The sequence below is a fragment of the Callithrix jacchus genome, chromosome 12 (genome assembly GCF_049354715.1).
Source record: "Callithrix jacchus isolate 240 chromosome 12, calJac240_pri, whole genome shotgun sequence".
In the NCBI taxonomy this organism is placed as follows: Eukaryota; Metazoa; Chordata; class Mammalia; order Primates; family Cebidae; genus Callithrix; species Callithrix jacchus.
Window position 1 is genome coordinate 90055488 of NC_133513.1, and position 27842 is coordinate 90083329.

Genomic DNA, 27842 nt, shown 5'->3' on the forward strand with positions numbered 1-27842 from the left:
TGGTGAGCCACACAGACACAGTCTGCCCTTGGAGAGTTCATGGTCTAGTACGGAAGGCAGACAGCAATGAAACAAAAGCAATCACAAGGGTTGATCATGTCAGGGTGTGGTGGCTCACTCCTATAATCCCACCACTTTGGGAGGCTGAAGCAATCGGATTACCTGAGCCCAGGAGTCAAGACCAGCCTGGGCAACATGTGAAACACCATCTCGACTAAAAATATTAAAATTAGCCAGGCATGGTGTCATGTATATGTAGTCCCAGCTACTTAGGAGGCTAAGGTGGGAGGACCACTTGATCCTGGGGGATCAAGGCTGCAGTGAGCTGTGTTCGTGACACTGCACTCCAGCCTGGACAGAATGAGACCCTGTCTCAAAAAAACAATTAATTAAAAAAAGAGTAGCTGGGTGCAGTGGCTCACACCTGTAATGCAGCACTTTGGAAGGCCAAGGCGGGTGGATCACCTGAGGTCAGGAGTACAAGACCAGCCTGACCAACATGGTGAAACCTCATCTCTACTGAAAATACAAAATTATCTGTCCATGGTGGCGCGTGCCTGTAATCCTAGCTACTCAGGAAGCTGAGGCAGGAGAATTACTTGAACCGGGAGGCAGAGGCTGCAGTGAGCCAAGATCGCACCATTGCACTCCCGCCTGGAGAACAAGAGCAAAACTCTGTCTCAAAAAAAAAAAATTACTATTATTACAAATAGTAGTGAGAGCTATGAAGGACCCATCCCTGCAGGATGGAGAGTATAAGAGAAGTGTGACTTTGCCTGGGAGTTAGCAGCTCCCCTGAGATGACACCAACGTGATATCAGATGAATGAGTAGTCACCATCCAGGCGAGGGGTTTGGGGTGGAGGGAGAGCTTCCCTGATGCTGAGGTCAGGGGCACCCACAGGCTCTGGCACCTGGAAGCCTGGGGGCAGGAGGACCCTAGAGAGCCCAGGGCTGTGAGCGTGGATGCAGACGGGGCATGAGCCCTCTGAACCAAGGAGGGATGGGAATGAAAACAGGGAAGTGTGGTGAGTGTTGCTGGGGACTTGGACTGATGTCATCACACCAGAAATGCCAAGTCAAAGGGGACTTTATCATTTAACTTTTTACTTACAGAATTTTAAAAAATGAATAAATGTAGAGAGAACAGTACCATGAACCCCTGAACCCCTCATCCAGTAGCATCAATAACGGCCAACCCACAGCCAACCTTTTCTCAGTTATACTCACCCACACCCCTCACCCCAAATGTATGATACTGAAACAAATCCTCCCAGACGCTGTGTAGTTCACCCATAGATATTTCAGTACATATCTCTACAACAAAAGGACTGTTGTTAACATAACCACATCACACCTAAAAAATGAATGATCACATAAGGGGAAATGTCTGAGGCTTGATATTTATTACCAAACTACCCAGAAAAGCACCCCCACCCCACCCTAAGCAGGTGTGAGGGTCCCCATCTCACTGTACCCTGGCCAACACTGGGTGTTACAAGAGATGGATTTCTACAAGAGGCTCACCCCAAGGAGCTAACCCTTAAATTCCAGGTTCCTTTAATGAAAGGAGGCAGCCACAGAAACGCTTTCTGTGGAAATCTCTCCCACACACCCAGTGGCCACTCGTGAGTGGCCATCGGTTAAAGGTTGTAGAGACCAGAGGTGGTGAGCCCAGCAACCCCTGCTGGCTTCCCAGGGCAGGCCCAGTGTGGGTTCATGGAGCAGGGCCACCGGCCATCCTTCATCTCCCACATCAGCCCTCAGCCAATGGGGCACTGAGAAAGGGCTTCCTTAGGACCCGAGGGTTTCCAGAAACAACCCACCAGAGCCAGAGAGGGAAGAGCCAGCAGGTGCTCCTTCCTGTGCCAAGCACATCCCCCTTCAGGGCTCAAAGAATTTCCTTTTGAGCGAAACCTAGGAACTCTGCCTTGCCTCTCCTCAGAGCTTCTGCCTCCCCACAGTGACTCATGGGCCTCCCATTCAGCCAGGAACCTAGAATATCAAAAAATCTACAAGCCAGATAGATGAGTTTTCAGGTTTGGAGAGCAGTTTCATCTTTCTAGTAAGATGGCAGCAGCCACAGTTCCAGAACTCTCTGCGCAGTTCCCTAACCTTTCTGAGCCGTGGTCTTCACCTAATCAGTCTTTACTTCCTGCGACAAACTCCTACTCTTGGCCCAAAATAGAGGTGGCAACCAGGCATGGTGGCAAGTGCCTGTAATCCCAGCTACTTGCCTGTAATCCCAGCTACTCTGGAGGCTGAGGTGGGAGGATTGCCTCGGCTCTGGGAGTTCAACGTTATAGTGAGCTGTCATCGCACCACTACACTCCAGCCTGGGTGAGACCCTGTCTCTAAAAATATTAAAAATAGAGACAGCTGTCCTTCCTGCCAGCCAGCCAGACACTGAGTCTTTGCTGTGTTACAGGCACCCTGCTAAGCCAGAGAGATGCAAGGGTGAATAGGACCTGATCCCTTCCCTGCAGGAGCTCTCACCATCTCTGAGGAAGGCAGTCACATAAACACCATGCAAGGGCCCAGGGCTCGGAAGAGATGCTTTCACACTGCTGTGAGAATTCAGCTAGTGGAGTCAAGAGCTCTGCCTAGAGAGAGAAGGCTTCTAGCAGGTGGTATCCTTTAAGCTGGGGCTTGAATGACACGGGAAAGTCAAGGTAGGGGAATTGTCTCCTGGATAGGACATGAACTAGCACTCTTTGGATTCAAGCAGCAGAACATCTTTTCATACACTTACTGGCCATTTGTACATCTTATTTGAAGTAACATCTGTTCAGATCCTTGCCTATTTTTTAATTGGGTTATTTGCTTTTTATTGTTGAGTTGTAAGAATTCTTGGCCAAGCTCAGTGGCTCATGCTTGTAATCCTAACACTTTGGGAAGCTGAGGCAGGAGGATGGCTTGAGCCCAGGAGCTCAAGACCAGCAGGTAACATAGAGAGATACCATCTCTGCAAAAAAATTTTAAAAATTAACTAGGCGTGGTGGTGCACACCTGTAGTGCCAGCTAATGGGGAGGCTGAGGTGGGAGGATTGCTTGAGCCCAGGAGGTTGAGGCTGCAGTGAGCCGTGATCACGCCACTGCACACCAGCCTGGGAAACAGAGCAAGACACTGTCTCAAAAAAAATAAAATAAAAATAAGAGGAGTCCTTTATATATTCTAGACACCACTCCCTTATCATATATATGGTTTGCAAATATTTTCTTCCATTCTGCTAGTCTCATGCCTTTTGAATTTGGTGCCATATACATATACTATCTATTAAAATGTCATAGGTAATCCCACATTTTCTGGAGCCACGATAAGAAAGTAAAAAAAGGGCCAGGTACAGTGGCTCATAGCTATAATCCCAGCACTTTGGGAGGCCAAGACAGATGGATCACTTGAGGTCAGAAGTTCGAGACCAGTCTGGCCAACATGGTGAAGCCCCATCTCTACTAAAAATACAAAATTAGCTGGGTATGGTGGTGTGCGCCTGTAATCCCAGTTACTTGGGAGGCTGAGGCAAGAGAATTGCTCGAACCCAGAAAGCAGTGAGCCGAGATCATGCCACTGCACTCCAGCCTGGGAAATAGAGCGAGACTTTATCTCAAAAAAGAAAGAAAGAAGGTGAAAAGAAATGGCCAAGCATAGTGGCTCACACCTGCAGTCCCAGCAATTTGGGAGACTCAGGCAGGCAGATCACTTGAACCCAAGAGTTCAAGACCAGCTTGGGAAACATGGCAAAACCCTGTCTCTACAAAAAATGCAAAAACTAGCCAGACATGGTGACAAGCACCTGTAGTCTCAGCTACTTGGGAGGCTGAAGCAGGAATATCAATTGAGCCTGGGAGGTTAAGGCTGCAGTGAGCTGTGATCACACCACTGCACACTCCAGCCTGGGTGACAGAGGAAGACCCTGTCTACTTTTATTAATTTTCCTCAAATGCATGAGGAACCCAACATGGCCAAGTGGCAGACATTATTATGTCCCCTGATGGAAGCTTTCCTCCCTCAGAACTAAGGTCTTCAAACTAGCAGAGCTCAACATTGCACAGGCAGAAGCAAACAATTCTGCAAGTGAAGTAAGGAATGTAGCAGCGAGAGGAGCCCCTCCCATTTTCACCCCTTGGTTTCTATGGGAGAAACAGTCACAGGTTCCAAGCATATACAGCATCCTGTAAGATAGAACCCCAGGCCGGGAACAGTGGCTCACATCTGAATCCCAGCACTTTGGTAGGCCAAGGCCGAGGGGCAGATCACCTGAAGTCAGGAATTCAAGACCAGCCTGGCCGACATGGTGAAACCCCATCTCTACTAAAAATACAAAAATTAGCCAGGTGTGTTGGCAGGCACCTGTGATCCCAGCTACTTAGGAGGCTGAAGCAGAAGAATCGCTTGAACCTGGGAGGCAAAGTTCGCAGTGAGCCAAGATCACGCCACTGCACTTCAACCTGGGCAACAGAGTGAGACTCTGTCTCAAAAAAAAAAAAAAAAAAAAAAAAGATAGAACCCCAGCATTCCAGGAAAACTGGTACTATAGCCAAGTCTTCAACAGCCAGCCCACTGTTCCATCAGGCCACTGTTTCTGGGTTATAGAGTGTGGTAAGACCAGGGAATCCCCATGAGCACAGACCCATTGTGGAACTTACATTGCTGTGAGATAAGTTCCCTGGTCAGAAGCTATATTATGTAGAATACCATGACAGTGAGTGAGGTATTCCATGAACACAGATGGTTGCACTGGCAGAAGTATTTTGGGAAGAGATGGCAAATCCATATCTAGAATAAGAGTCTGTTCCAATGAGGACAAAATTGATGTCCCCTCCCCATGGTGGAAAGGGTCCAATGTAGTCAATCTGCCACCAGACTGACTACACTCCCACCTCCAGGAATGGTGAGCTGGCTTCTGAAATGTCTGGAGGGCATTTTCTTTCATTCCTTTCAACATTCAACAATTTGCTGGGGGCCTCCTCTGGGCCCAGCCCTATGCTCAGACTATAAATGGCATAGCAGGGGCCACTGTCTCAGGTTCAGGGTTTAGAGACATGGGAAACAGAGATGGCTGCAATGGCCACCCCTCCTGCAACAGAATGACCCAGTGAAACAAGCACTGGGCAGGGAGTCTGGGATACCTGCCTTCTAGTTCCAGGTCTGCCACTAGCACCCATGTGACAGGAGTGCAGGCTCTGTGCTTCTTTAGGCTCAGATTCCTCATACTTGAAACAGAATGGAAGCTCCAGGATGGCAAGGACCAATGGTGGACCAACGCTGAGGGGTGATGGAGGATGAGTTGAGGAATCAGTTCCCCTTGGGTACAGAACACAAAAGAGTCATTTGTCGGCTGGGTGTGGTGGCTCATGCCTATAATCCCAGCACTTTGGGAGGCAGAGGCAGGCGGATCACCTGAGGTCGAGAGTTCGAGACCAGCCTGGCCAACATGGCGAAACCCTGTCTCCGCTAAAAATACAAAAATTAGCCGGGTGTGATAGCGAACGCCTGTAGTCCCAGCTACTCAGGAGGCTGAAGCAGAAGAATCACCTGAACCCACGAGATGGAGGTTGCAATGAGCCGAGATCTCACCACTGCACTCCAGCCTGGGCGAAAGAGCTAAACTCTGTCTCAAAAAAATAAGAAGATTCCACTGGAGGCTTTTTTTTTTTTTTTTTTTTTTTTTTTTTGAGACGGAGTTTCGCTCTTGTTACCCAGGCTGGAGTGCAATGGCGCGATCTCGGCTCACCGCAACCTCCGCCTCCTGGGTTCAGGCAATTCTCCTGCCTCAGCCTCCCGAGTAGCTGGGATTACAGGCACGCGCCACCATGCCCAGCTAATTTTTTGTATTTTTGGTAGAGACGGGGTTTCACCATGTTGACCAGGACGGTCTTGATCTCTTGACCTCGTGATCCACCCGCCTCGGCCTCCCAAAGTGCTGGGATTACAGGCTTGAGCCACCACGCCCGGCCCCACTGGAGGCTTTTTAAGAAGAAAGGAAAGAAAAGAAAGAAAGAGAAAGAGAGAGAGAGAGAAAAAAAAATTTTAATGAAAAGAGTCATTTGTCTATGAAGAATTTTTTAAATGATTAACAGTTTGATCTCCTTATCACACACAATACCCTGCAATGCCAGTGAGAAAATACTCATCCAAAAAAAAAAAAAAAAAAAAAAAACGGTAACAATCCTTGGTTTGCCTGAGTTCTAAATAATTACTACAGTTACCAATAAGTTTTTTTTTTTTAAAGACGGAGTTTCGCTCTTGTTACCCAGGCTGGAGTGCAATGGCGCGATCTCAGCTAACCGCAACCTCCGCCTCCTGGGTTCCAGCAATTCTCCTGCCTAAGCCTCCCGAATAGCTGGGACTACACACCCAGCGATTTTTCTAGAGTAAGTATGTAATGGCTTGTAATCTTTCAAGCTTGCTTCTGGTTAAAATTTAAACAAATAAATCAAAGGGAAATGTAAGCCCCCACTCACCCCATCTCTTAACGCCTGACGCATTGAACCAGGGAAGCTCACCTGTGCCATCTAGTGGTAGACGTGGTTATTACAGGCACGTGTGGCTGGACGTTCTCATCCCCGCGGGCAGCTCTTGTCCCACAGGATAGCGGGCATGGGGCTATGGAGCACTTCAAATGTGACTCATCCGAATTCAGATGGGTTGTAGGTGTAAATACATACTGAATCTCTAAGACTTAGCATGAAAAAAGAATGTAAAGTAGCTCTTTAACAATGGATTATACTGATTACATATTGATTTTCTACTGATTACACATTCAAATGATAATATAGGGGGTGGGGGAAACCTCAGGAAGGTTTAATCAGACAAGTCAGCCACTAGGATGATTGCATCCTAGGTCTACCTAGATAACAATGAGCAAAATCCTCACTTCTCAGGGCCTTAGTTCCCTTATCCTTAAAATGGATCAGTGATATCAACATCACAGGATTATGACGATTAAATGCAATAAGGCATATAAATGCCTAAGACAGTGAGTTCTCAGTAGAAGTTGATCTCCCTTCTCTCAGAGCTAATCAAAATGGCAGAAAAACTAGAGTAGGCAGCCTCCTTGGAGCACTCTCAGAGGGTCTAGATTTATTTCCCTTTTTCTCCTTTAGCACTACGCTGCAGGTGTGTGCCCCCAGGCAATCAGCCCCCCTAATTGTGGAGGACCAGCTCCAGCTGCCGGCCCAGGGCCACTGCCTTCCTGGGGCCCCGCCCACCTCGGCGTCCACCGTGAGCACAGCACCAGGCACTGTCGCCCTGCAGGGCAAGGCCCAATCCCACCTTTCTGCTTGGGTGTCTCCCTGTCCACACGGCCCCTCCACTTCCCTGTATCCACACTCACCACTGGGCACAAACCTCGCACCCACTGACACCTCTGCATCAGCGGTTCTGTGTCGTCCTGGACCAACAGTACCGGCATCAGCTGGGAACTGGTGATAAATGCCAGTTCCTGGGCCTCAGACCTGCATCAGAGACTCCAGGGGTAAGGCTGTCTCCATGCTTCAGAAAGACCTCTAGGTGACTCCGCTGCCTGGCCAGTCTGAGAACCAGTGCTCTACAACCCTCACAGTTGCTTTTGCTCAGGGTCCCCCCACCACTCCCCTCCCTCCCTCTCCATCCGGTGGAGCCCCTATTCTGTTGTGGAGGAAGTCTTGTGCCTGAAACTACCCTGTCATCTTCCCCTTCACCATTTGCCCATAGTAATCTTCACCAAACTTTAGTCATTAGCAAACTTTCAGTCTTTTTATCACATATGCAAGCCACTTTTCTATTTCTTCCTCAACATTTTTAATTTGACACAAATTCAAATACACACTTTAGGTGGGCGCAGTGGCTCATGCCTATAATCCCAACATTTTGGGAGAGTGAGGCAAGAGGATTGCTTGAAGCCAGGAATATGAGATCAGTCTGGGCAACATGCCAAGACCCCATTTCTACAAAAAAAATTTTAAAAATCAGCTGTGCACTGTGTTATGTGCCTGTAATCCCAGCTACTCAGAAGGCTGAGGCAGGAGGATTGCTTGAGTCCAGGAATTAGGGGCTGCATTGAGCTACGAAGGCACCACTGAACTCTAACCTGAATGACAGAGTGAGACTTTGTCTCTAAAGACCAAAACAAACCCAAATATACACTTTAGCCTGGTCCTAAAGAATCTAGAAATTCAGACTTAACATACAAGTTATATTTTTCTATCACATATTAAACACTATTAAAAACTGTTTATCACCGGGTGTGTTGGCTCAAGCCTGTAATCCCAGCACTTTGGGAGCCCGAGGCAGGTGTATCATTTGAGGTCAGAAGTTCAAGACTAGCCTGGCACATGGCAAAACTCCGTCTCTACTAAAAATATAAAAATTAGCTGCCTGTGGTGGTGTGTACCTGCAATCCCAGCTACTCATGAGGCTGAGACATGAGAATCACTTGAACCCAGGAGGTGGAGGTTGCAGTGAGCCTAGATTGTGCCATTGCACTCCAACCTGGGGGATACAGTGAGACCTTGTTTCAAAAACCAAAACAAAAACTGTTTATCCGAAGTACCATCTACAGGTCATTTTGGGGAAATGGCCTGCAGTGTAGCCTGGTTCTCTTAAAACACACTCTACCCTTTCCTGTCTATCCCTCAGAGTTTCCATTTCCCTCCTCCTCTCATCTGCAGCCCAGGCTCTTGAAAGCTCTACCTTTCTGGACCATCCAGCAGCTCCCTACCATCAACCCACCACCCAAGACTCTGACATCCCTGAGGCCTCCCAGTGAAACATCACCAGCTCAATAAATACACATGGAACGAATGAACTCTAGACCCTCAGAGAAACATCTGCCTCTGCCCCACAGCGCCCCAATTCCCAACCTTATGTAACTCATCTCTAAGTAGTAGCTCCAGGAAGTGTCCCTGGACCTCCCCCGCACATCTTTCCAGCCCTCTGCACACCCGCCCTTCTACATTACTTTTCCACCCTCACCAAGAGCTTCATATGTGCCAGGCATTGTACTAGGTAGTGTGGAAACAGAATATAGAGAATAGCTCTGGCCTTCAAGGAACTTGGGTTCCCATAAGCCAGAACCAGTCTCATTCCTGCCATTGCTCCTAGAAACATGTAACAAGCGTCCTCCCTTGTCCACATCAGAACACCTGTAAACACAGAGTGAGCCAGAGAGTGGGAGGCATGGTCAGCATACCAACTGCTAGTTAGGAGGTGGGTTTAATAACAAAAGCCATCTCCCGTGATGGAAATGAAATCACTGGCAGCCTGGGGCAGGGCATGGAAAACTGCAAAGTGGCATGAGAGAACTTTCTGGAGTGACAAAAATGTACATCTTAATTGGGGTGGTGGTTACAAAGATGTATACATTTGTCAAAACTCATCAAACTGGCTGGGCGTGGTGGCTCACGCCTGTAATCCCAGCACTTTGGGAGGCCAAGACAGGCGGATCACTAGAGGTCAGGAGTTCGAGACCAGCCAACATGGTAAAACCCGTCTCTACTAAAAATGCAAAAATTAGCTGGGCGTGGTAGCCCATGCCTGTAATCCCACCTGCTAGGGAGGCTGAGGCAGGAGAATCGCTTAAAACCATGAGGCAAGGAGGCTGCAGTGAGCCAAGATTATGCCACTGCACTCCAGCTTGTGTGGAGGAGCAAGACTCCACCTAAAAAAAAAAAAAAATTGTACCAAACTATATGCTTAATAGAGTTAATTTGAAAAGAGACGGACTCAAGTCCCCCAGGCTGCCACTCACTAATGTATCACCTTGGGCCTAAGCCACCATCTTTCCAAAACTCTGTTTCTGCAACACATGATTTATGGGCTAGTTCCGTGATTTTCAAGCCTCTTATTTAAACAAAATCTTACTCCAAACCAGGCTGAAAAGGACATGGAGAATCAGGTGCTGTCCTTCTGACCCCCTTCCCCTCCTCACAGTGACCCTGGAGGCAATACTATAAACCTATCTGAAACCATTGGGATCCATTGTCTCTAAGCTCCCAAATAGCTAATGACCCTCTTTGATTCACCTTCTGACCCCCTTCCCCTCCTCACAGTGACCCTGGAGGCAATACTATAAACCTATCTGAAACCATTGGGATCCATTGTCTCTAAGCTCCCAAATAGCTAATGACCCTCTTTGATTCTATGGCTCTGCTAAAGATTAGCTTCATATCCCCTTTTCTCCACACCAGATGGTTCTATATTCCTCCCCATGTGGAAAGAGTTGGTTTTCATGCTCTCATGGAAGAGGGAAGCAGAGACAAGAAAGAGGACCATCCCTCTCCTCTGCATTCTCCTCTTCCTGGTTCATGTAACACAGCACATATGGCGGGCATTTAAGAAGGGGCTACAATATAAGACCTCTCATTAATGGCCAATTTTGGTTACATCAAAGTACTTATTAAAGCCTGGATCACTGGGTCATTAGATGTCGAGTAAATCCCCGTGGCTCTTCATCAGAGAGACAGAAGCCCCTGGCCCAAGGCCTCTAACCTGAGCAGAAAGACTTAGTGGGTCTGTATGCCCAGGGTAGTGGATCATGGGGGTGGGGCGACATTTCCAGTGTTTGTCCTCACCTCTGCCCAGCTCCCCCTGCTTCTCCTCCCCAGGGTGGACTAAAAACTAAAGGAAAAAAGCTGTGGCCACTGGTTCTGGTGGAGTAGGTTGTTGGGGAGAAAGGACTAGGATTAGAGGCCCAGAAGTTCTGGGATATAACATGAGCCATATGTGTAATTTTATATTTTTTTAGTGGCCACATTAAAAAGGGTAAAAGAGCCAGGCACAGTGGCTCATGCCTGCAATCCCAGCACTTCGGGAGGCCGAGGCAAGCGGATCACCTAAAGTCAGGAGTTCGAGACCAGCCTGGCCAACATGGTGAAACCCTGTCTCTACTAAAAATACAAAAAATTAGCCAGGCATGGTGGCATGTGCCTATAATCCCAGCTACTTTGGAGTCTGAGGCAGGAGAATCGCTTGAACCCAGGAGACAGAGGTTGCAGTGAGCCAAGATCGTGCCGCTGCACTCCAGCCTGAGCGACAGTGCAAGACTCTGTCTCAAAAAAAAAAAGTGTACTTGCATGTTACGGTCTACAGATGTGTGGAGTCATCTGCCCTTTCTTTTCCCCAATAAACCAAACTACCCAAGGAGGGACACTCAGAATTGCCCACAGGTTAGGGGCAGGACATTGTGGGAGGTGATTGGTTTCCCTCATGCTGTTCTCATGATAGTGAGGGAGTTCTCATAAGATCTGATATTTTTTTTTTTTGAGACAGTCCCACTCTGTCACCCAGGCTGGAGTGCAGCGGTGCCATTTCAGCTCACTGCAACCTCTACCTCCCAGGTTCAAGTGACTCTCATGCCTCAGCCTCCCGAGTAGTTGGGATTACAGGCATGTGCCACCATGTCCGGCTAATTTTTTGATTTTTAGTAAAGATAGGGTTTCACTATGTTGGGCCGGCTGGTCTCAAACTACTGACCTCAAGTGATCCACCTGCCTCGGCCTCCCAAAGTGCTATATGCCACATGTACACGTTCCACAGGGATTTACAATTTAGAAAGCACTTTTCTTTCAATAGTAACACGTTTTTATTTCTCTCAGAACTTTAAAATATGAACATTGTATACGTCAGCCAGTCTTTACTTCCAGGTATATCTTCAATGGGTCGCAATTCCCTTTTATATAACATACTCTTGTTCCGGAGGGCAGTTAGCTTTTCATCATTCTTTCTGTCAAAGTAACATCCAATGACAAATCACACAGGGACAAGAACATGAACCCTGTGGTCCCGCACAGTGTGAAGTAAGTTCACCATGGTCGCTGCAGGTCCAGTGGCAACAGCAACCCTGAGACCAAGGGCAATGGAGAACTAGAAAGCGCTTTTTAATACATGATATCATCCGGATTTCAGAGTACACTACATGGAGAAGTAGAGTGGTTGTTATTATCTGTATTTTACAGATAAGTAAATTGAGACTTAACGAGATTATATAGTAGGTTGGTGCAAAGTAATTGTGGCTTTTGCCATTAAAATGCCACCATTACTTTTGCACCAACCTAATGTTTACATGTGGACAAAGTAACTGAACCCAGACTCCAGGGCTGTGGTTCCTGGTGTGGTTTCCTTCCTCTGGCACCAACCATCAAACTCATTTTCACCATCCACTGTGAAATGTCATGTGGGCCTGAATTATTATGTTCAGCTCTTCAAGCGACACAATGGAACTTCATTGAATGGGATCACAACCTCTTATTTCTAGGAGCTTCTAATGTGAGACTAAGAAATGTGATTATGTAGAGAATGACTAGCGAAGAATTCTTAGCTTTTTTAATTGAGCTGAGGGCAAATAAAACACAAGAGATTTTTTTATGGAACTGATGTTTGCTCTTAGGTTGAAATTTCCTAGCTCATCAAATACAACACAACCCCAATGGGAGAGATTGAGGTTGGATATATCTTCCAAAGAATACCACTTTCTAAAAAGGATAGTGTTTCCACTGCAACAGTTTCAGTCCCCTGGATAGAATCTTCTGCTCACGTAAGGACCTTCCTTAACACATCTATAGAAATGAACAGAATATTGCTGGACATGGTGGTATGTGCCTGTGGTCCCAGGTATTCAGGGGCTAAGTGAGGAGGATCACTTGAGCCCAGAAGTGGCTATTCATGGGTGCGATCACAGAACCTGAACTAGCCACCACATAGCCACTGAACTCCTGTCTCCAGCCTGGGTAACATATTGAGACTCCCATCTCTTAAAAAAAAAAAATGAAAGAAAGAAAGGAGGGAAGGAAGGAAATACATAATATTGAATCCCATCAGAGGAATAACCTCTGCTGCTCTCATGCTTAGTGCGCTGACTTGCTTTTCTTGGTTCTCAGATGATGCAATCCAATAGAGCTGCAGCTTCCTGGTTGAGGGTTATTTTTTCATGCCTATATTTAAGATGCTTAATTTTGTGATTCATTCTTTATAATTAGATATAATGTTTAGAATATATCCATGTTTAACATTAATATTTTTCCTTTGAGGGCTACTATTTTCCCCTCTGAGCTGATCTTAACCACAACCTTTTTTTTTTAAACAAGGTCTCACTCTGCCACTCAGGCTGGAGCGCAGTGGCATGATCTTGGCTAACTGCAACGGCAGCCTCCTGGGCCCAAGTGATCTTTCCACCTCAGCCTCACGAGTAGCTGGGACCACAGGCGCACACTACCATGCCCAGCCATTTTACATATATGTGTGTATTTTTAGTAGAGACAGGGTTTCACCATGTTGCCCAAGTTGATCTCGAACTCCTGAGCTCAAGTGATCCACCTGGCTTAGCCTCCTAAAGTGCTGGGATTACAGGTTTGAGCCATGATGCCCAGCCTCAACTGCAACTGTAAATTTGCAATTGCCATGTGTCAAGAGAGTCCCAGCTATGTCTGTGTGGGAAACTGACATTTCCCCCAAAGCTGGTGTGTGTATGGGGGGAGGTTTGAATTATTATAGGGTTTCTTTGCCCCTCGGGCTCATGATTTCTAGAGTCTATGTGTGTGCATGTGCAGATGATAGATAGACTGACAGACAGACAGATATACACACACCCTGGACCATGTACAGCTGACCCTTGAACAACATGGGTTTGAACTCTATAGGTCCACTTATAAGCAGATTTTCTTCCATCTCTGCCACTCCTGAGATAGCAAGACCAACCCTCCTCTTCCTCCTAAGCCTACCCAGTGCAAAGATCATGAAGATGAAGACCTTTATGATGATTCACTTCCACTTAATGAATAGTAAATGTATTTTTCCCTTCCTTAGGATTTTCTTAACATCTTCTTTTCTCTAGCTTACTTCATTACAAGAATACTATATGAAATACATGTAACATACAAAGCATGTGTTAACTGACTTTATGTTATCCATAAGGCTATTAGTAGTTAAGTTTTAGGGAAGTCAAAAGTTATATGTGGATTTTTGACTGCATGGGGGTCAACACCTCTAACCCCAGTGTTGTTTGAGTCAACTCTGTACCTTGTTAGCTTGATTACAGCTCTTTTCTGGCCCACTGGCCCCACTTTTTCGGTTTCTTTACCCCTTGGGCTCATGATTTCTAGACGGTCTATTTCTTTTCTCTTTTGTCCATAGATATGGTTCAGCTGAATTAAGCATTCCTCAATACCAAGGCATTGAAAATAAAAGCAACCTATTTCCAAGAATAAAAGAGGAAAGCTAGCATGACACCAGTGGCCCCAGCTACTCACCCTAATCCGGATTCTAGAACACCCAGGCAGGGTCTGGGCACTCAGCTGCTGATAAAGGATTACATATTAATGATCAACTTGAACCAAGACTTCATCATTGCTCAACTTCAATTTTTCTTCCTTGCTTTTGTATTTTATGGTGGATATCAAGAGGCTGGGCCTTGAAGCATCTCAGCAGCAAGCATCACGTCCTCCACATGATACCCTCTAACCTGGGGTTCAGCCTTTTTCACCATTCCCATTCCCTGAACCCCTTGAATTCAGGAATAAAGGTAGAAACAAAAAGTGGGTAGCCCACATAGCAGCAGGCAAAGGTGAAGGAACTACCCCCGCAAGGAAGGGGGACTGAGAGGAAAACTCTTCACACATTTCTGCTTTTCTATCTTCCCTTTCCACTTTTTTTTTTTGAGATGGGAGTCTCACTCTGTCTCCCAGGCTGGAATGCAATGGTGCGATCTCTGCTCACTGCAACCTCCACCTCCCAGGTTCAAGCAATTATCTTGCCTCAGCCTCCCGAGTAGCTGGGATTACAGGCGTGCACCACCACTCCCAGCTAATTTTTGTATTTTTAGTAGAAACGGGGTTTCGCCATGTTGGCCAGGCTAATCTCAAACTCCTGACCTCCACTGATCCGCCTCAGACTCTGAAGTGCTGGGATTACAGGCGTAAATCACCACGCCCAGCCCCTTTCCACTATTTAATGCATGTCTACTTCTTCAGTCCTTTCCACAATTCAGTGATTAAGGATTATGTGCTCAGCACCGTACTCAGCATTTTGGTCTTCTTCCTGTTTTTCAAAATGCCCCTCTTGCCCCTGACACTCCCTTTTCTTTTCTTTGGCATCACCCACTTTCCCACATGTAACTTTAAGAGTCTCTCCATACTGCATTTTCAAGGACCTGGCTCCTTTCTCGCAGTGAGTAATATGAGTTGGTCCTTGGGGACTGGGGAGTGAGGGACAAGTAGTTCTGAATAGCACCTCAGGAGATAACATGGCAAAAGAGGAGTGTGTGGGTAGGTAACAGAGTAAAGACAACTGCAGAGTTTTTATTTCTATTCAGGATTTAAACAACACCTTTGTCATCAAAGTAGCTACGTCAGCATCAATAACCTGCTGATTATAAATGTATCCTTGGCAGACAGAAAGAGAATTAACCTTTAATGAATAATTGCCATCTGCCAGCACTGTGTAAGGCTACTGATTCTCACTACTACTGAGAATCCTGTAGAAGCTATGAAATCTTTCCCCTAGAAAAATGCAATGTACACAAAATTTTACATAGAATTACAGGGCAAAAATTGTCCTGAGCATAACCACAGACCTTACATTAAAACCCTCTGTGTGAGGTCCTTGTTATTGAGATGGATATCATCCTCCCCACCTTACAGATGAGGGGACCGGAGGTTCAGGGACATATCCAAAGTCATATTCCTAATAAATTGCAGCCATAGGCTGGGCGCAGTGATTCACATATGTAATTCCAGCACTTTGGGAGGTTGAAGTGGGCAGATCACTTAGTCCAGAGTTCAAGACCAGCCTGGCCAACATGGCAAAACCTCGTCTCTACAAAAAATACAAAAATTAGCTGGTTGTGGTGGTACACACCTGTAGCCCCAGCCACTTGGGAGGCTGAGGTGGGAAGATCACGTGAGCCTAGGAGATGGAGGCTGCAGTGAGCCGAGATCACACCACTGCACTCCAGCCTGGGTGACAGTAAGATGCTGTCTCAAAAAAGAAAAAAAAAGGTAGCTGCTATAGACTGAATGTTTGAATTCCCACAAATTAATTTTGAAACCTAATCTCCAATGTGACGATATTAGGAGGTACGGTCTCTGGAAGGAGGGAGGGTCTCTGGAAGGAGGGGTCTTTGAAAATGTTTTTGGCAGGGCCCTCATGAATAGGATTACTGCTCCTCTAAAAGAGGCCCCAGAGAGATCCCTCCTCCCTTTCACCATGTGGGGTTACAGTGAAGACGGTTGTCTGTGAACCAGAAGTTCTGTGAACCCTCAGCAGATATGCTGCTGGTGCCACGCTCTTGGACTCCCCAGACTGCAGAACTGTAAGAAGCACATTTTTTTATGCTGATAAACCACCTAGTCTATGGTGTTCTGTTAAAGCAGCTGAAGCCCACTAAGACAGTAGCAGGAACAATATTTCAATACGGGTTGTCTAAATATTATCCCTTCCTGCCTCAGATGAAATTACCATCTAGGTTTTCCTGCTATTGTAACCATCACTCCTTATTTTGAAATGAAGAAATAAGAATTATGTGAGAAACCAAAATCTATATGCAACATTCTAGACTCAACCACAGAAAATTAGGGAGCTCAGGATTCCAGAGGCTCCAAATCATACTTCTTATCAGCCAAAAGCCCCACTCCTCCTGAACCCACTCACACAGCTAAAAACAAGCCAAAAAGAAGCCTTTCTAGAGGCTTTACTTTTCTCAGAACAAGAGAAAAAAAAAAAACTCTCTGCAAAATCAGCAGCCAAAATGTGAACTAATAGACCAGTCAAAGCCACTGGATATGAAACAAAAAAATTTTTTTTTAATTTAAGAATATTACAAGAATATAAAAGAAAGATAATGCATAGGATTGTTTCTTTACAATTACATACATATAGTCAAGTAAGAATGAAAAATTTAAACCAAACAGTTAAGAAACCCTGTTTCTCTTGTTTAGCAAGCTCAGGGATAGGACAAAGGCAACCCTTGCTCTGCAGAAAGAATCCTGGGGTGAGGGAATATTTCCCCCAACAGTCTGTCTGTCCCCAGACATGGCCAGGGGAGGGCTCCATGGCTCTTCAGAACAGGCTGTGGCCTCACACACTCCAGTCTCCATGGTAACCCAAGCACTCAGGCTACTGTGTCCCACTCCCCCTCGATAGCCTGCTTCCATCAACTCTATGCTGGTAGAAAGATCTCAACATTAGCTGTCTATGGAAGCTAACTTCCTACAGTGAGTTTTAGTTGCATTAATCAACACTGCTATCAAAAGCTTGTGCATCTTAGAAACCCAACTCTTCCCCAAATTCTAGACAATTCCACAAAATGCTGGAATCTAGGTTTAGACCTAGGTCCTATCTTCCATTTGAAAGCTTCAGGGTAAAGGAGGACAGAGATGAGGCTCTCTCCTGGGGAAAGAAGTTCTATACAGAAATGACCTCAGAATGGGGGCCATTAGCCTCAAGCAACTATGTGAGGCCTTGCAGGAAAGGAGACAGAGTCTAGAGCATCTGTTCCAAAAATCACACAGCTGCATGGCCAGTCACTGTGGGGCATGGTCCCAATGACCACAGGTTCTCCTAGAAGGCAGTATTTTCAACCATATGCTAACATAGGCTCCTGTGGGGAAAGCTGAAAAAAAATATTTAGACTGAGGAAGAGAGAATGGCTCTGCTCTGACAGTCTAGGATTGACTGCTTCCTTACAGGTCAACAGAACAGATACCTCCGAGGCACCCAGGTGTCACTGCAGTCAACAGCCCTCCACTAGTCCATTTCCCAAGGGTGTTCCCTTGTCCTTCCTGAATGACTCTGGAAGGACATTCTGGGTAAAGAGCTTTCCTTTGTGGAGGATCAACTGTAGTTATGATTATGATTCATTCCCTGCTCCTTTTTTTATAGTTCATTACCTGCTCCTATTTTGGCACTCAGGTACAAAGCTAACTTCCTACAGTGAGTTTTGGTTGAGTTAATCACCATTGCTGTCAAAAGCTTGTGCATCTCTCCTGATACTCTTTCACTGCTGCAACAGAGTTTTTCACACCAGATTTACTGGTCCCAATGCAAAAAGTTTATCATTGCAAAAGGTGAGAAACTCCAGTTCTCACTAATTCAGCTAGTGGAGTTCACACAGTGCAGTCTGAATCAGGGAGGCAGCCTACAGTTTCATGTGTGTATCCCTCTGGCACAAACACAATGCCTCATACTGACAACACATCAAAGCCCAACACAGGTGACCCCAGAAAGAAATAAAGTTGTAAAAGCCACAAGAAGAGATACTTCCAAAGAGATTGTTGCAACATGAAAAATAAACACAATGAAACAGATTCAAAAAAAAATCTTATAGATGAAAAAATTCTGTTAAATACTGGCTCAAAAACAATACCTGCCCACCAAATCAGAAGGGAGACAGCAGCCTTATGTGGCAAATGATAAAAGGGGTTTTGTCTGCGTTTTCCATAAGATTCCACAGGATCAGGGTAATTACATATTACAAGGTAGAAGGCTATGCTGCTTACTCCTCAAATTTGGATTCTAAGTCAATCACAGTTTCTATTTAGAAAAATGACCTATGAAACCCCTAAGGCAAGGGAAAACATATTCAATAAATAAACAAAACACACACAAACTGCCCAAGGAGACCAGCTATACAAAGGCATGTGCATGTGATAAACATGTCTCTCACCACCCTCACCCTAGAACTCTTGCTTACTGATTCCATTCACCCAAAGAGCATCTACACCTGTCTAAATCTGAGCTACTTCCCTCAAATAGAACCAAAACCTAACGCAATGACAAGGAGCTATTAGATCACCACTCTGCTCCCTCTACCTGATGCCAGCCCATGTTTAAAAGACCACAGCATCACTTCAAGATGAAACATGTGTATATAAATTAAGGAAGAAAGAGTTAAGAGAGAACACGATTTCAATTTGGTGATACCCAAAGGGTTTTCTGTTTGAATTAAAGATATCTGCTATAAGGGATTTCACATTTTTAATAAGAAAAAAATAGTTAAATATTTAATAGAAAGCTACACAAATGAACTTGCTAATAAGTGTTTTTAAAAATGACATATGCTACTCAAGGGAAAGGGGCTTGTAAGCAGTTTTGTTTTCCTAGCCATCTATTGTTCACACTCTATTAAGTTGGAAGACCAAATTTTACATTTTTCTCCACTATTGCTGTTACAGCAGCAAAAGCAGCAGAAAGGCTGGCAGAGAGGGCTGCCAATTGGGCACAAGGCCAAACTCTGCTCCCCCGGAGTCATCTTTCATTTCGGCAATAGCATAGCATATTCAACCAGTTAGAAATAGGTCAGAAAACCACATTTTGTGGGACAACTGCTTCCCCATAGTGGCCTGACTCAGCTCCAACCCACAGGGTGAGAAGGGTTGTACAGCTCCACAGAGCCAGGCAGTATTCTCCCTGCCACATGCTGCTCTCTGGGCAGAAACCAGTTCCTATGAGGTCAAAGCCAGGCCACTGCTCCCTCCAACATATGTGAACACACCAAATCCAAAAGCCAAAAGTTCTGGCCCCACCTGTGCCCCTTCTGACAAGAAGAGGGCGGTGCAGTAAAACTCCTTGAACACTGGTGATAAGCCACAGCTGCTTCCAAATAAGAACATTCTCTCCTTTAAATCCTGTCAGCCCTGCAGAGGCTGCTGCTCGCTTCTTTTTTCAGGAGACAGTCTAGACTGCACCTGATTGGTATGATGGTCAGAGGGTACACCATAATCCCACCCATAAAGAGTCATCCTGGGACATAAAGGCAGCCAGCGCCCTCCCAGGCACATTCCAGAGCTTCCCCCACATACAGATATTTCAGCAAACTTCTAATGTGCTGTCAGGGACTTTTCTTGAGTCACAGTGATTTGGTTCACAAGTATTATGTTGGCATCGGAGATGTTTTAGTTAAGAGGAAACTGAATGAAGGTAACAAGTTCAGCAAAACACAATTATTTTCACATCACTGGCAAAAGGGGAAGAGAGATGGCAAGGGAGGGGAAAAGGAAGGAAAGGAAGGAAAAGAGTTTAATAATTACAATTTGTTAGAATATTATATTATCCTGAATTCTCCTGTTTCAATACTGCAGGTCAAATACTCTTTGATGTCAGACCCAAGAAATAATAAAAAATGTCCAGGAAAGCTATAAATTCTTTGGACACAAATTAGGTATTGAGGAATACAGCCTCATAAGATAAAGAGTTTTCTCAAAGTGAAAAAGTGGGAAAGGCACCTAGCTTGGAGCCCATCCAAAAACATGGCTTTTAAAACAAAGAAATAAACAAACAAACAAAAACAACCAAATACCCAACACTATCAAAACAGAGAAAACCCCAAAATATCCATTAAAAATAACATCAATCCACTAGGATTGACAGTGCTTTTTAAAAAATTACTGGCAGCTGAGCACACATTTCCTATTTTTTTCAAAAGCACAATCTGCCTAAACACACTGAGCATGGAGCCCACCTTACTGTGCTATATAAGCTGGTTGGATAGTTAGTGGTTTCCCCATAATATTAACAAAGAGAAAGAGAACCTAAGCACTCTCTCAGAAGGCACAGCTTGCAAACATCATCCAGTGAGTGGGATTAGAGGTATCAGTCGGGTCATGGTATTAGTTGGCTTTCACGATTTAAAATGCAGCAACCAAGCTGCAAGTCCAAGCTTCGCTGTGACAGGAATAACAAAGGCCCACTAAAGAGAAAATTCTGCATGGACCATAGGAGAGAACTCTGGATCCTTCAGAGGAATCCTAGGTTGAAGGAAAAACAAGAGCATTAGACATGTTCTTAAATATTTCTTTTTGCAAACATCCCACCCAAAAGCTATAGGGTCTACACTTAATATTTTCACCAAACTGAGGATTCATTAATCCTCAGTCACAAATTAAGAATTTGTGGCAGCTGAGCACACATTTCTGTGTGACTCTACCAAATAAATATCTGCCTGATCTAATCTCATTCATTAAATCATCTTAATGGCTGTAACAGCTAATAGTAAGTGCATATTTTGTGCTGCTCTAAGAATTTTTGGCGGCGGGGAGCAGGGAGATGGAGTCTTACTCTGTCACCCAGGCTGGAGTGCAATGGTATGATCTCAGCTCACTGCAACCTCCGCCTCCCAGGTTCAAGCGATTCTCCCACCTCAGTCTCCCGAGCCGCTGGGATTAAAGGCACCCGCCACTTCACCCAGCAAATTTCTGTATTTTTAGTAGAGATGGGGTTTCACCATGTTAATCAGGCTGGTCTTGAACTTCTGACCTCAGGTGATTGCCCACCTCAGCCTTCCAAAGTGCTAGGATTACAGGCGTGAGCCACCGCACCTGGCCTCTAAGTTCTTTATGTACATTATTTCATTTATCCTCACAATAAACAGTATATGAGATACTACTCCTACCAATTTACAGAGAAAGAACCTGCAGCCTACAGAGTTCACTTGCCTGAGGACTAATTTTTAGCTAGTAAGCAGCAAAACTGGGAATGGAACCCAAGCCCAACTGAAGGCAGAACTCATGCTGTGAGTGAAAGAAGACTAAGCTGCAAAGAGGCAGGAGAAGCAAGAGCAGAAAAAAGCAGAGAACTTAAGATAGAGCATTGAAAAAATAAAGATGTAGTAGAATAGGCAAACAACAGTAAGCCACTGCAGATAAGAAAAAGAGTTAAAGAGGAAGAAGGAGAACAAGAGTAATGTAGCAACATAACACCAAGGAAAGCATTTCCAGATACAGGAAGTGACCAGGACAGAGTAAAGTGAAAGTGCCATTGCTTGATCCAATTGAGGGTCATTCATTGACTCAACTTCTCTGAACTACTAACATTTTTGAGGGTCTGATTAGAACTATATATTCTCACCCCCAGAAATATACAAATATGCATCTACATAAAAGATTGCACCAACAACACCAGGAACTGTATTAGACCATTTAGGAAATCCACAGATGACACGTCAAGAATCCCTGCTCTAACACTTATGGGTGAAATATTAAACAGGTTTTTTAAAAATGTCTTCCTTTCTTTCCAAGGTAGAGTTGTCAATACAAAAAGATATTATTTCTGGATGCCTTTCAAAAATGAAAGCAACAAAAGGTGTAACTGATACAAAACAACTTAGTCTTCAAAAATAACTTATGCTTAGTTTTGATTCATGGACATACAAAAATATTTAGACACAAAAAACTCAAACACTGATCCTGTTTCAATTAGACAGCCCAGCCTAGAAGACAAAAGCAAGGAGGAAAGAAAAGAGAGCTTAGATAATTCATTCAAGGATAAGTAAGAAGATGATACTGAAATCTCATTTTCCAGAAAGGAATTTATCCATAAGGATTAGGCTTTTGTTCTCTTTGTATTGCTGATGTCTCAAACAGTAATTATGCTCATATTCCAGTGATAAGATGATCATGTCAAACCATACATCACTTCAGCTGCCACATAAGCCGTATCTAACAAGACCAAGTTTCATCCGGTTTTCTATAGTAACAACTATAACCACTTATTAATGCTTTAACAATTAGAAACTGCTGCCAAAACATTATTTCAATGGAGCCTCATAATAAATTAATAAATCTGTGAAGTAGATGTAACTTTTATCCTCATCTTCAGAGAAGAAAACTTGAGTTCAGAGAGAATGAGTGGTTTTCCTGGGTCAGAGGAATGATAACTCCAATCAGGACTAACCACAAATCTCAAGGCCTTTCCATGGACTCACTTGGCTCCTTCAGAGGAAGGCATAGCAGCCTTTTACAAGACAAGCCTCAGACAATCAGCAGTCCCAGCATTAAATAGTCTTCTTTGTCCTCAACAGCCCTTAAAATATGCTGTATGATATGACTTCCAGGATCCTTAGGCGTGAGTGTTGATCTGGAAAGCTTCACTAATTAAGCCTAGCCTACACAGAAAAGGAACCTAACTATTCCATAAGCATACTCTCTCTCTTTTTTTTTTTTTTTTTTTTTTAAGATGGAGTTTCGCTCTTGTTACCCAGGCTGGAGTGCAATGGCGCGATCTCAGCTCACCGCAACCTCCGCCTCCTGGGTTCAGGCAATTCTCCTGCCTCAGCCTCCTGAGTAGCTGGATTACAGGGACGTGCCACCATGCCCAGCTAATTTTTTTTTTTTGTATTTTTAGTAGAGACAGTGTTTCACCATGTACTCTCAGCACTGTTGTACTTGGTTCCACGAATTCATTTACATTTGCTTTTAATTTGCTTTGGGAGTATTCTTAAGGTATTTTCCCCGTGTGTCCTGTCTGTCCAACAACTCAGGGACCATGTGTGTCTGTATTCACAGCTCTACCCCTTAGCACCCGAGACAGTGCTGAGTAGATGGCTCAATAACCATCTGGTGAATGAACTCAAGGGCAAGGATCTGACCTTGTAATTTTTATGTCACTTCTGACTACAAATGTACTATCCTGGGAATTCAAACAAATGCTACTGACTAGATGCAGAAAGGAATTACATTTAGTAAGATACAATTACTACCTTTTTTCCTCTCTTTCTTTCCTTCAGACCACTTCAATCTTGTTGGTGTCATCATGACAGCTGGAGAGCCAGAAAATAACTGAAATAAAAAAAATTGTACAGTGGTTTCAATGTTCTAAAGGCATTCCTATAAACAGACTTTACTAACAAAGTAATTATTTGCTTGTTCAATTTCAATGTCAACAGTTTTTCTGAGACTGATGTATTTATATCTCATTAATCTTCACTGATTTACTACCAGCTGAATGAAGTAGGCATGCCTAGGATATCCTGAAGCACCACCCCACAGGTAATGTAGAGCCAAGGAGGCCTGGTTCAAATGTCTCCTGCCTGCGGAGTCTCCCAGTAAGAACTAACTGCTTCCTCCAGCACTTGTTTAAGGAGCTACTGTACTGTACTACTCATCTGCTTGTGACTAGTGATATCCTTCTTGAACTCAACATGTGTTTGTCTGTTGAATGAATCAATGAAAACCAACAGAAAAAAAGGTAGCACAAATGAAAGGACTGAGAAAAAGCCATTTGAATGGCCCAAAGAAACACACTAAAACAGACGACAGTATATCAATTTTCTTCTTTTCTACAAATACATACGCAAAGACAGTCCAAAGAACAATGTCTTACTAAGTTCATATTTTCTTTGCTGGCTCCCTTCAATTCACCAAGGGCTACAGATTCTGGAGTGGGGTTCTTCTTTTTCTTTTCTGACATCATCTGATTTCCCAGGACCTTCCGCTGATTTAAGAAAGAAAACATATGATTTATAAACACTTACTGTATCTATAGTGGAGCTATACTAGCCTTCAAAACTATAATGTCCTTAGGTTAAAAAAAATCTCAGCATTCTGATAATTCTGTATGGATCCTCTCAGGCCATCTTATACAAGAGAGGCCAAAGAATGTTACCAAAAAAAACCAAAATCATTACTTTTGTTTAAGTAATCACTTTTCCTCCACATTTAAAAGGGCTGAAATGTTAGAAGTAACTTTATAATTTATTTAAACAAGCTAATAGGTCAATTACAGTGTGCCTCTGAGATGAGTTACTCACCATATAGAAATACTAGTTACTGACCATGTAATTTTTTCCCCAAAGATGTGCTGTCTCTGGCAACTATTTTAAAAGTCCTTCCCCCGACTCGCCACTAAGGGATACTTAGGCTGGCTCTTCTACTTTTTCCTCCCTGTCACTTCCTCACACAGGACTGGAACATTCGGAGACATTCTCTAAGAGTTCCTAATAAAGCCACAAGAAGGTAGAGAGGCCTTCTTAAGGGGGTCACATGACTATACTGACATGCAGAGCAAGACTAAAAGCCCTTTCATCTCTGAACAGCTTAAAAGATGATGTAATTTACGTAACCGCTGACAGTGACAATTCTACCATCTTTGGAGAAATCTTTCCTTATTCTCCCTTAGAGAATAAATTTGAATTCCAAAAAAAGAACATCTCAAAACTAGAACATTAAACCCTACATTATAAATACTAGCAGCAATATTCAGAACACCCTGATTTAATAAATAATTGACATGAGAGAAGTTCTGGAGGAAAAACCTCTAACCAAAAAGGGATCGAGACAGGCTAGATGGTCAATTATACCTTGATAAGGCTGAGTGAAAACACAAATTAAAAATAATATTTTAGGCCAGGCACAGTGGCTCATCCTGTGATCCCAGTACTTTGGGAGGCCAGGAGTTCGAGACCAGCCTGGTCAATATGGTGAAATACTGTCTCTACTAAAAATACAAAAATTAAGCAGGCAAGGTGACACATGCCTATAATCCCAGCTACTCAGGAGGCCAAAGCATGAGAATCACTTGAATCAGGGAAGTGGAGGTTGCTGTGAGCTGAGATCATGCCACTGCACTCCAGTCTATACAGCACAGTGAGACTCTGTCTCACAAAAAATAAATAAATAATAAATAAATAAAAAGACTAACACACAGAGAAACACTTATCTGACTATAACTTTTCTGATTATCAATTCTCTATGACAGGGAAGTCAGAGGGAATGACAGATTCTTCCAATTGAGAAGAAAAAGAACAAGAGTAAATTAAGAATGTTCATTTTACTACTCTGTCTAAGCAGGTAAATGCACTTTTAGAATTCTAGTTAAGAGAACTTTTTTTAACAATGATAAAATATACATAACATTTACCATTTTACCCATTTTTAAATATATAGTTCAGTGGTATTAAGTATATTCACAGTATTGTGCAACCATCACCATCAACCATCTTCAGAACTTTCTCATCCTCCCAAACAGAAATACTGTACCCATTAAATAATATCTCCCCATTCTCCTCAACCTCTTAGCTCCCCTGACAACCAACCACCTTCTCTACTTTCTGTCTCTATGAACTTGACTTGTAGGCACCTCAGTGGAATCATACAATATTCTTCCTTTTATGACTAGATGATTTCTCTTAGCATAATGTCTTCAAGATTCATCCAGGTTGTAGAATATGTAAGAATTTCCTTCCCTTTTAAGGACAAATAATGTTCCATTATCTGTATATCCAAATTTTGTTATCCATTCATCTGTCAATAGACAGTTGGGTTGCTTCTGCCTTTTGGCTATTGTGAATAACGTTGCTATGAATACAGGTGTATGAATATTGCCTCAAGACCCTGCTTTCAATTCTTTTGGGTATATACCAGGAGTATAGCGATGTTGAACATCTTTTCACGTGTTCCTTGGCCATATGTACATCTTCTCTGGAGAAATGTCTATTTAAGTCCTTTGACCACTTTTTTTTTTTTTTTTTTAAGAGACAGAGTCTCGCTCTGTCACCCAGGTTGGAGTGCAGTGGTGCAATTTCAGCTCACTGCAACCTCCACATCCTGGATTCAAGCGATTCTCCTGTCTCAGCCCCCAGAGTGGCTGGGACTACAGGTATGTGCCACCACGCCTGGCTAATTTTTCATATTTTTAGTAGAGATGGGGTTTCACCGCATTAGCCAGCATGGTCTCAATCTGCTGACCTCATGATCTGCCCACCTCAGACTCCCAAAATGCTGGGATTACAAGTGAAAGCCACTACGCCCGGCCTTTATCTACTTTTTAATGAGGTTGTTTTTACTGTGCTGAGTTATAGGAGTTCTTTGGATTATTATGGATATTAATACCTAATCATATATAGGATTTGCAAATATTTTCTCCCATTCCAGGGGTTGCCTTTTCACTCTGTTGATGGCAAAGGAAATTCTGATGTCAAGTAAGCCTAATGTCCCAGGAGGTCAGGATTGAGAATGAATTCTAGATATCTATAAATTATAACTAGGACCAAAATTACAGTAAGAGGAATTCTTAAATGCTAACTTTAAAAAAATTATAGGCACAGTGGCTCACATCTGTAATCCCAGCACTTTAGGGGGCCAAAGCAGGAAGATCACTTGAGCCCAGAAATTCAAGACTAGCAACACAGGTTGGGCATGGTGGCTCATGCCTGTAATGCCAGCAGTTTGGGAGGCCAAGGCAGGTGGATCACCTGAGGCCAGGAGTTCAAGACCAGCCTGGCCAACATGATGAAACCACATCTCTACTAACAATACAGAAAATTAGCCAGGCATGGTGGCAGACACCTGTAATCCCAGCTACTCAGGAGGCTGAGGTAGAAGAATCGCTTGAACCACGGAGGTGGAGGTTGCAGTGAGGTGAGATCATGCCACTGCACTCCAGTCTCAGGGACAGAGCAAGACTCTGTCTCAAAAAAACAAAAAAAGACCAGCAACACAGCAAGACCCCATCTCTATAAACAGTTCATTGTTATTGTTGTTGTTGTTTTAAGACAGAGTTTTGCCCAGGCTGGGGTGCAATATTGCGATCTCAGCTCACCGCAACCTCCGCCTCCTTGGTTCGAGCAATTCTCCTGCCTCAGCCTCCCAAGTAGCTAGGATTGTATGCATGCACCACCATGGCTGGCTAATTTTGTATTTTCATTAGAGACGAAGTTTCTCCATGTTGGTCAGGCTGGTCTCGAACTCCCGACCTTAAGTGATCTGCCTGCCTTTGCCTCCCAAAGTGCTGGGATTACAGGCATGAGCCACTGCGCCCAGGCTACAAACATTTAAAAATCACCTAGGCATGATGGCATGCACTTGTGGTCCCAGCTACTTTGGAGGCTGAAGTAGGAGGACTGCTGAGCCCAGGGGATCAATGCTACAATAAGCCATGATGGTGCCACTTGTACTTCAGCCTGGACAACAGAGCAAGACCCTGTCTCGAAAATAAATAAATAAATAATATTACAAGTTATTTATTTTTTAGGGCAAAAATTTTAAATTTTAAGCAAAGAGCTCCTCATGTTCCTGAAATTATATATCTTAATAATGACAAAACAACATTTTTTTTAAAAAAGCAGTGTGAAACACCGAAAGTTAAAATAAAAAGAA

General features: G+C 44.0%; 1 protein-coding gene and 1 pseudogene across 8 annotated transcripts in view; both read right to left on the reverse strand.

Moving 5' to 3' along the window:
* Positions 1-6481: 6481 nt before the first annotated feature.
* ARHGAP19 (Rho GTPase activating protein 19) overlaps positions 6482-27842 on the reverse strand; it is a 67725-nt gene continuing 46364 nt past the window's right edge. For 3 of the 8 annotated variants that reach the window (XM_035268650.3, XM_054243192.2, XM_035268651.3), the window contains 3 exons: positions 24070-24180; positions 23447-23525; positions 6488-6681 (listed from right to left, as the gene is read on the reverse strand). In XM_035268650.3, the coding sequence (XP_035124541.2) occupies positions 6503-6681; positions 23447-23525; positions 24070-24180 (369 nt within the window). In that variant the 3' untranslated portion in view covers positions 6488-6502. Of the gene's footprint in view, positions 6682-11539; positions 11705-16753; positions 20718-23446; positions 23526-24069; positions 24181-27842 lie in introns of those variants that run through there. The other 5 variants (XM_002756487.6, XM_054243195.2, XM_035268652.3 and 2 more) reach the window with 3 other exon arrangements.
* Positions 11540-11940, reverse strand: LOC118146360 (NADH dehydrogenase [ubiquinone] 1 beta subcomplex subunit 1 pseudogene; annotated as a pseudogene).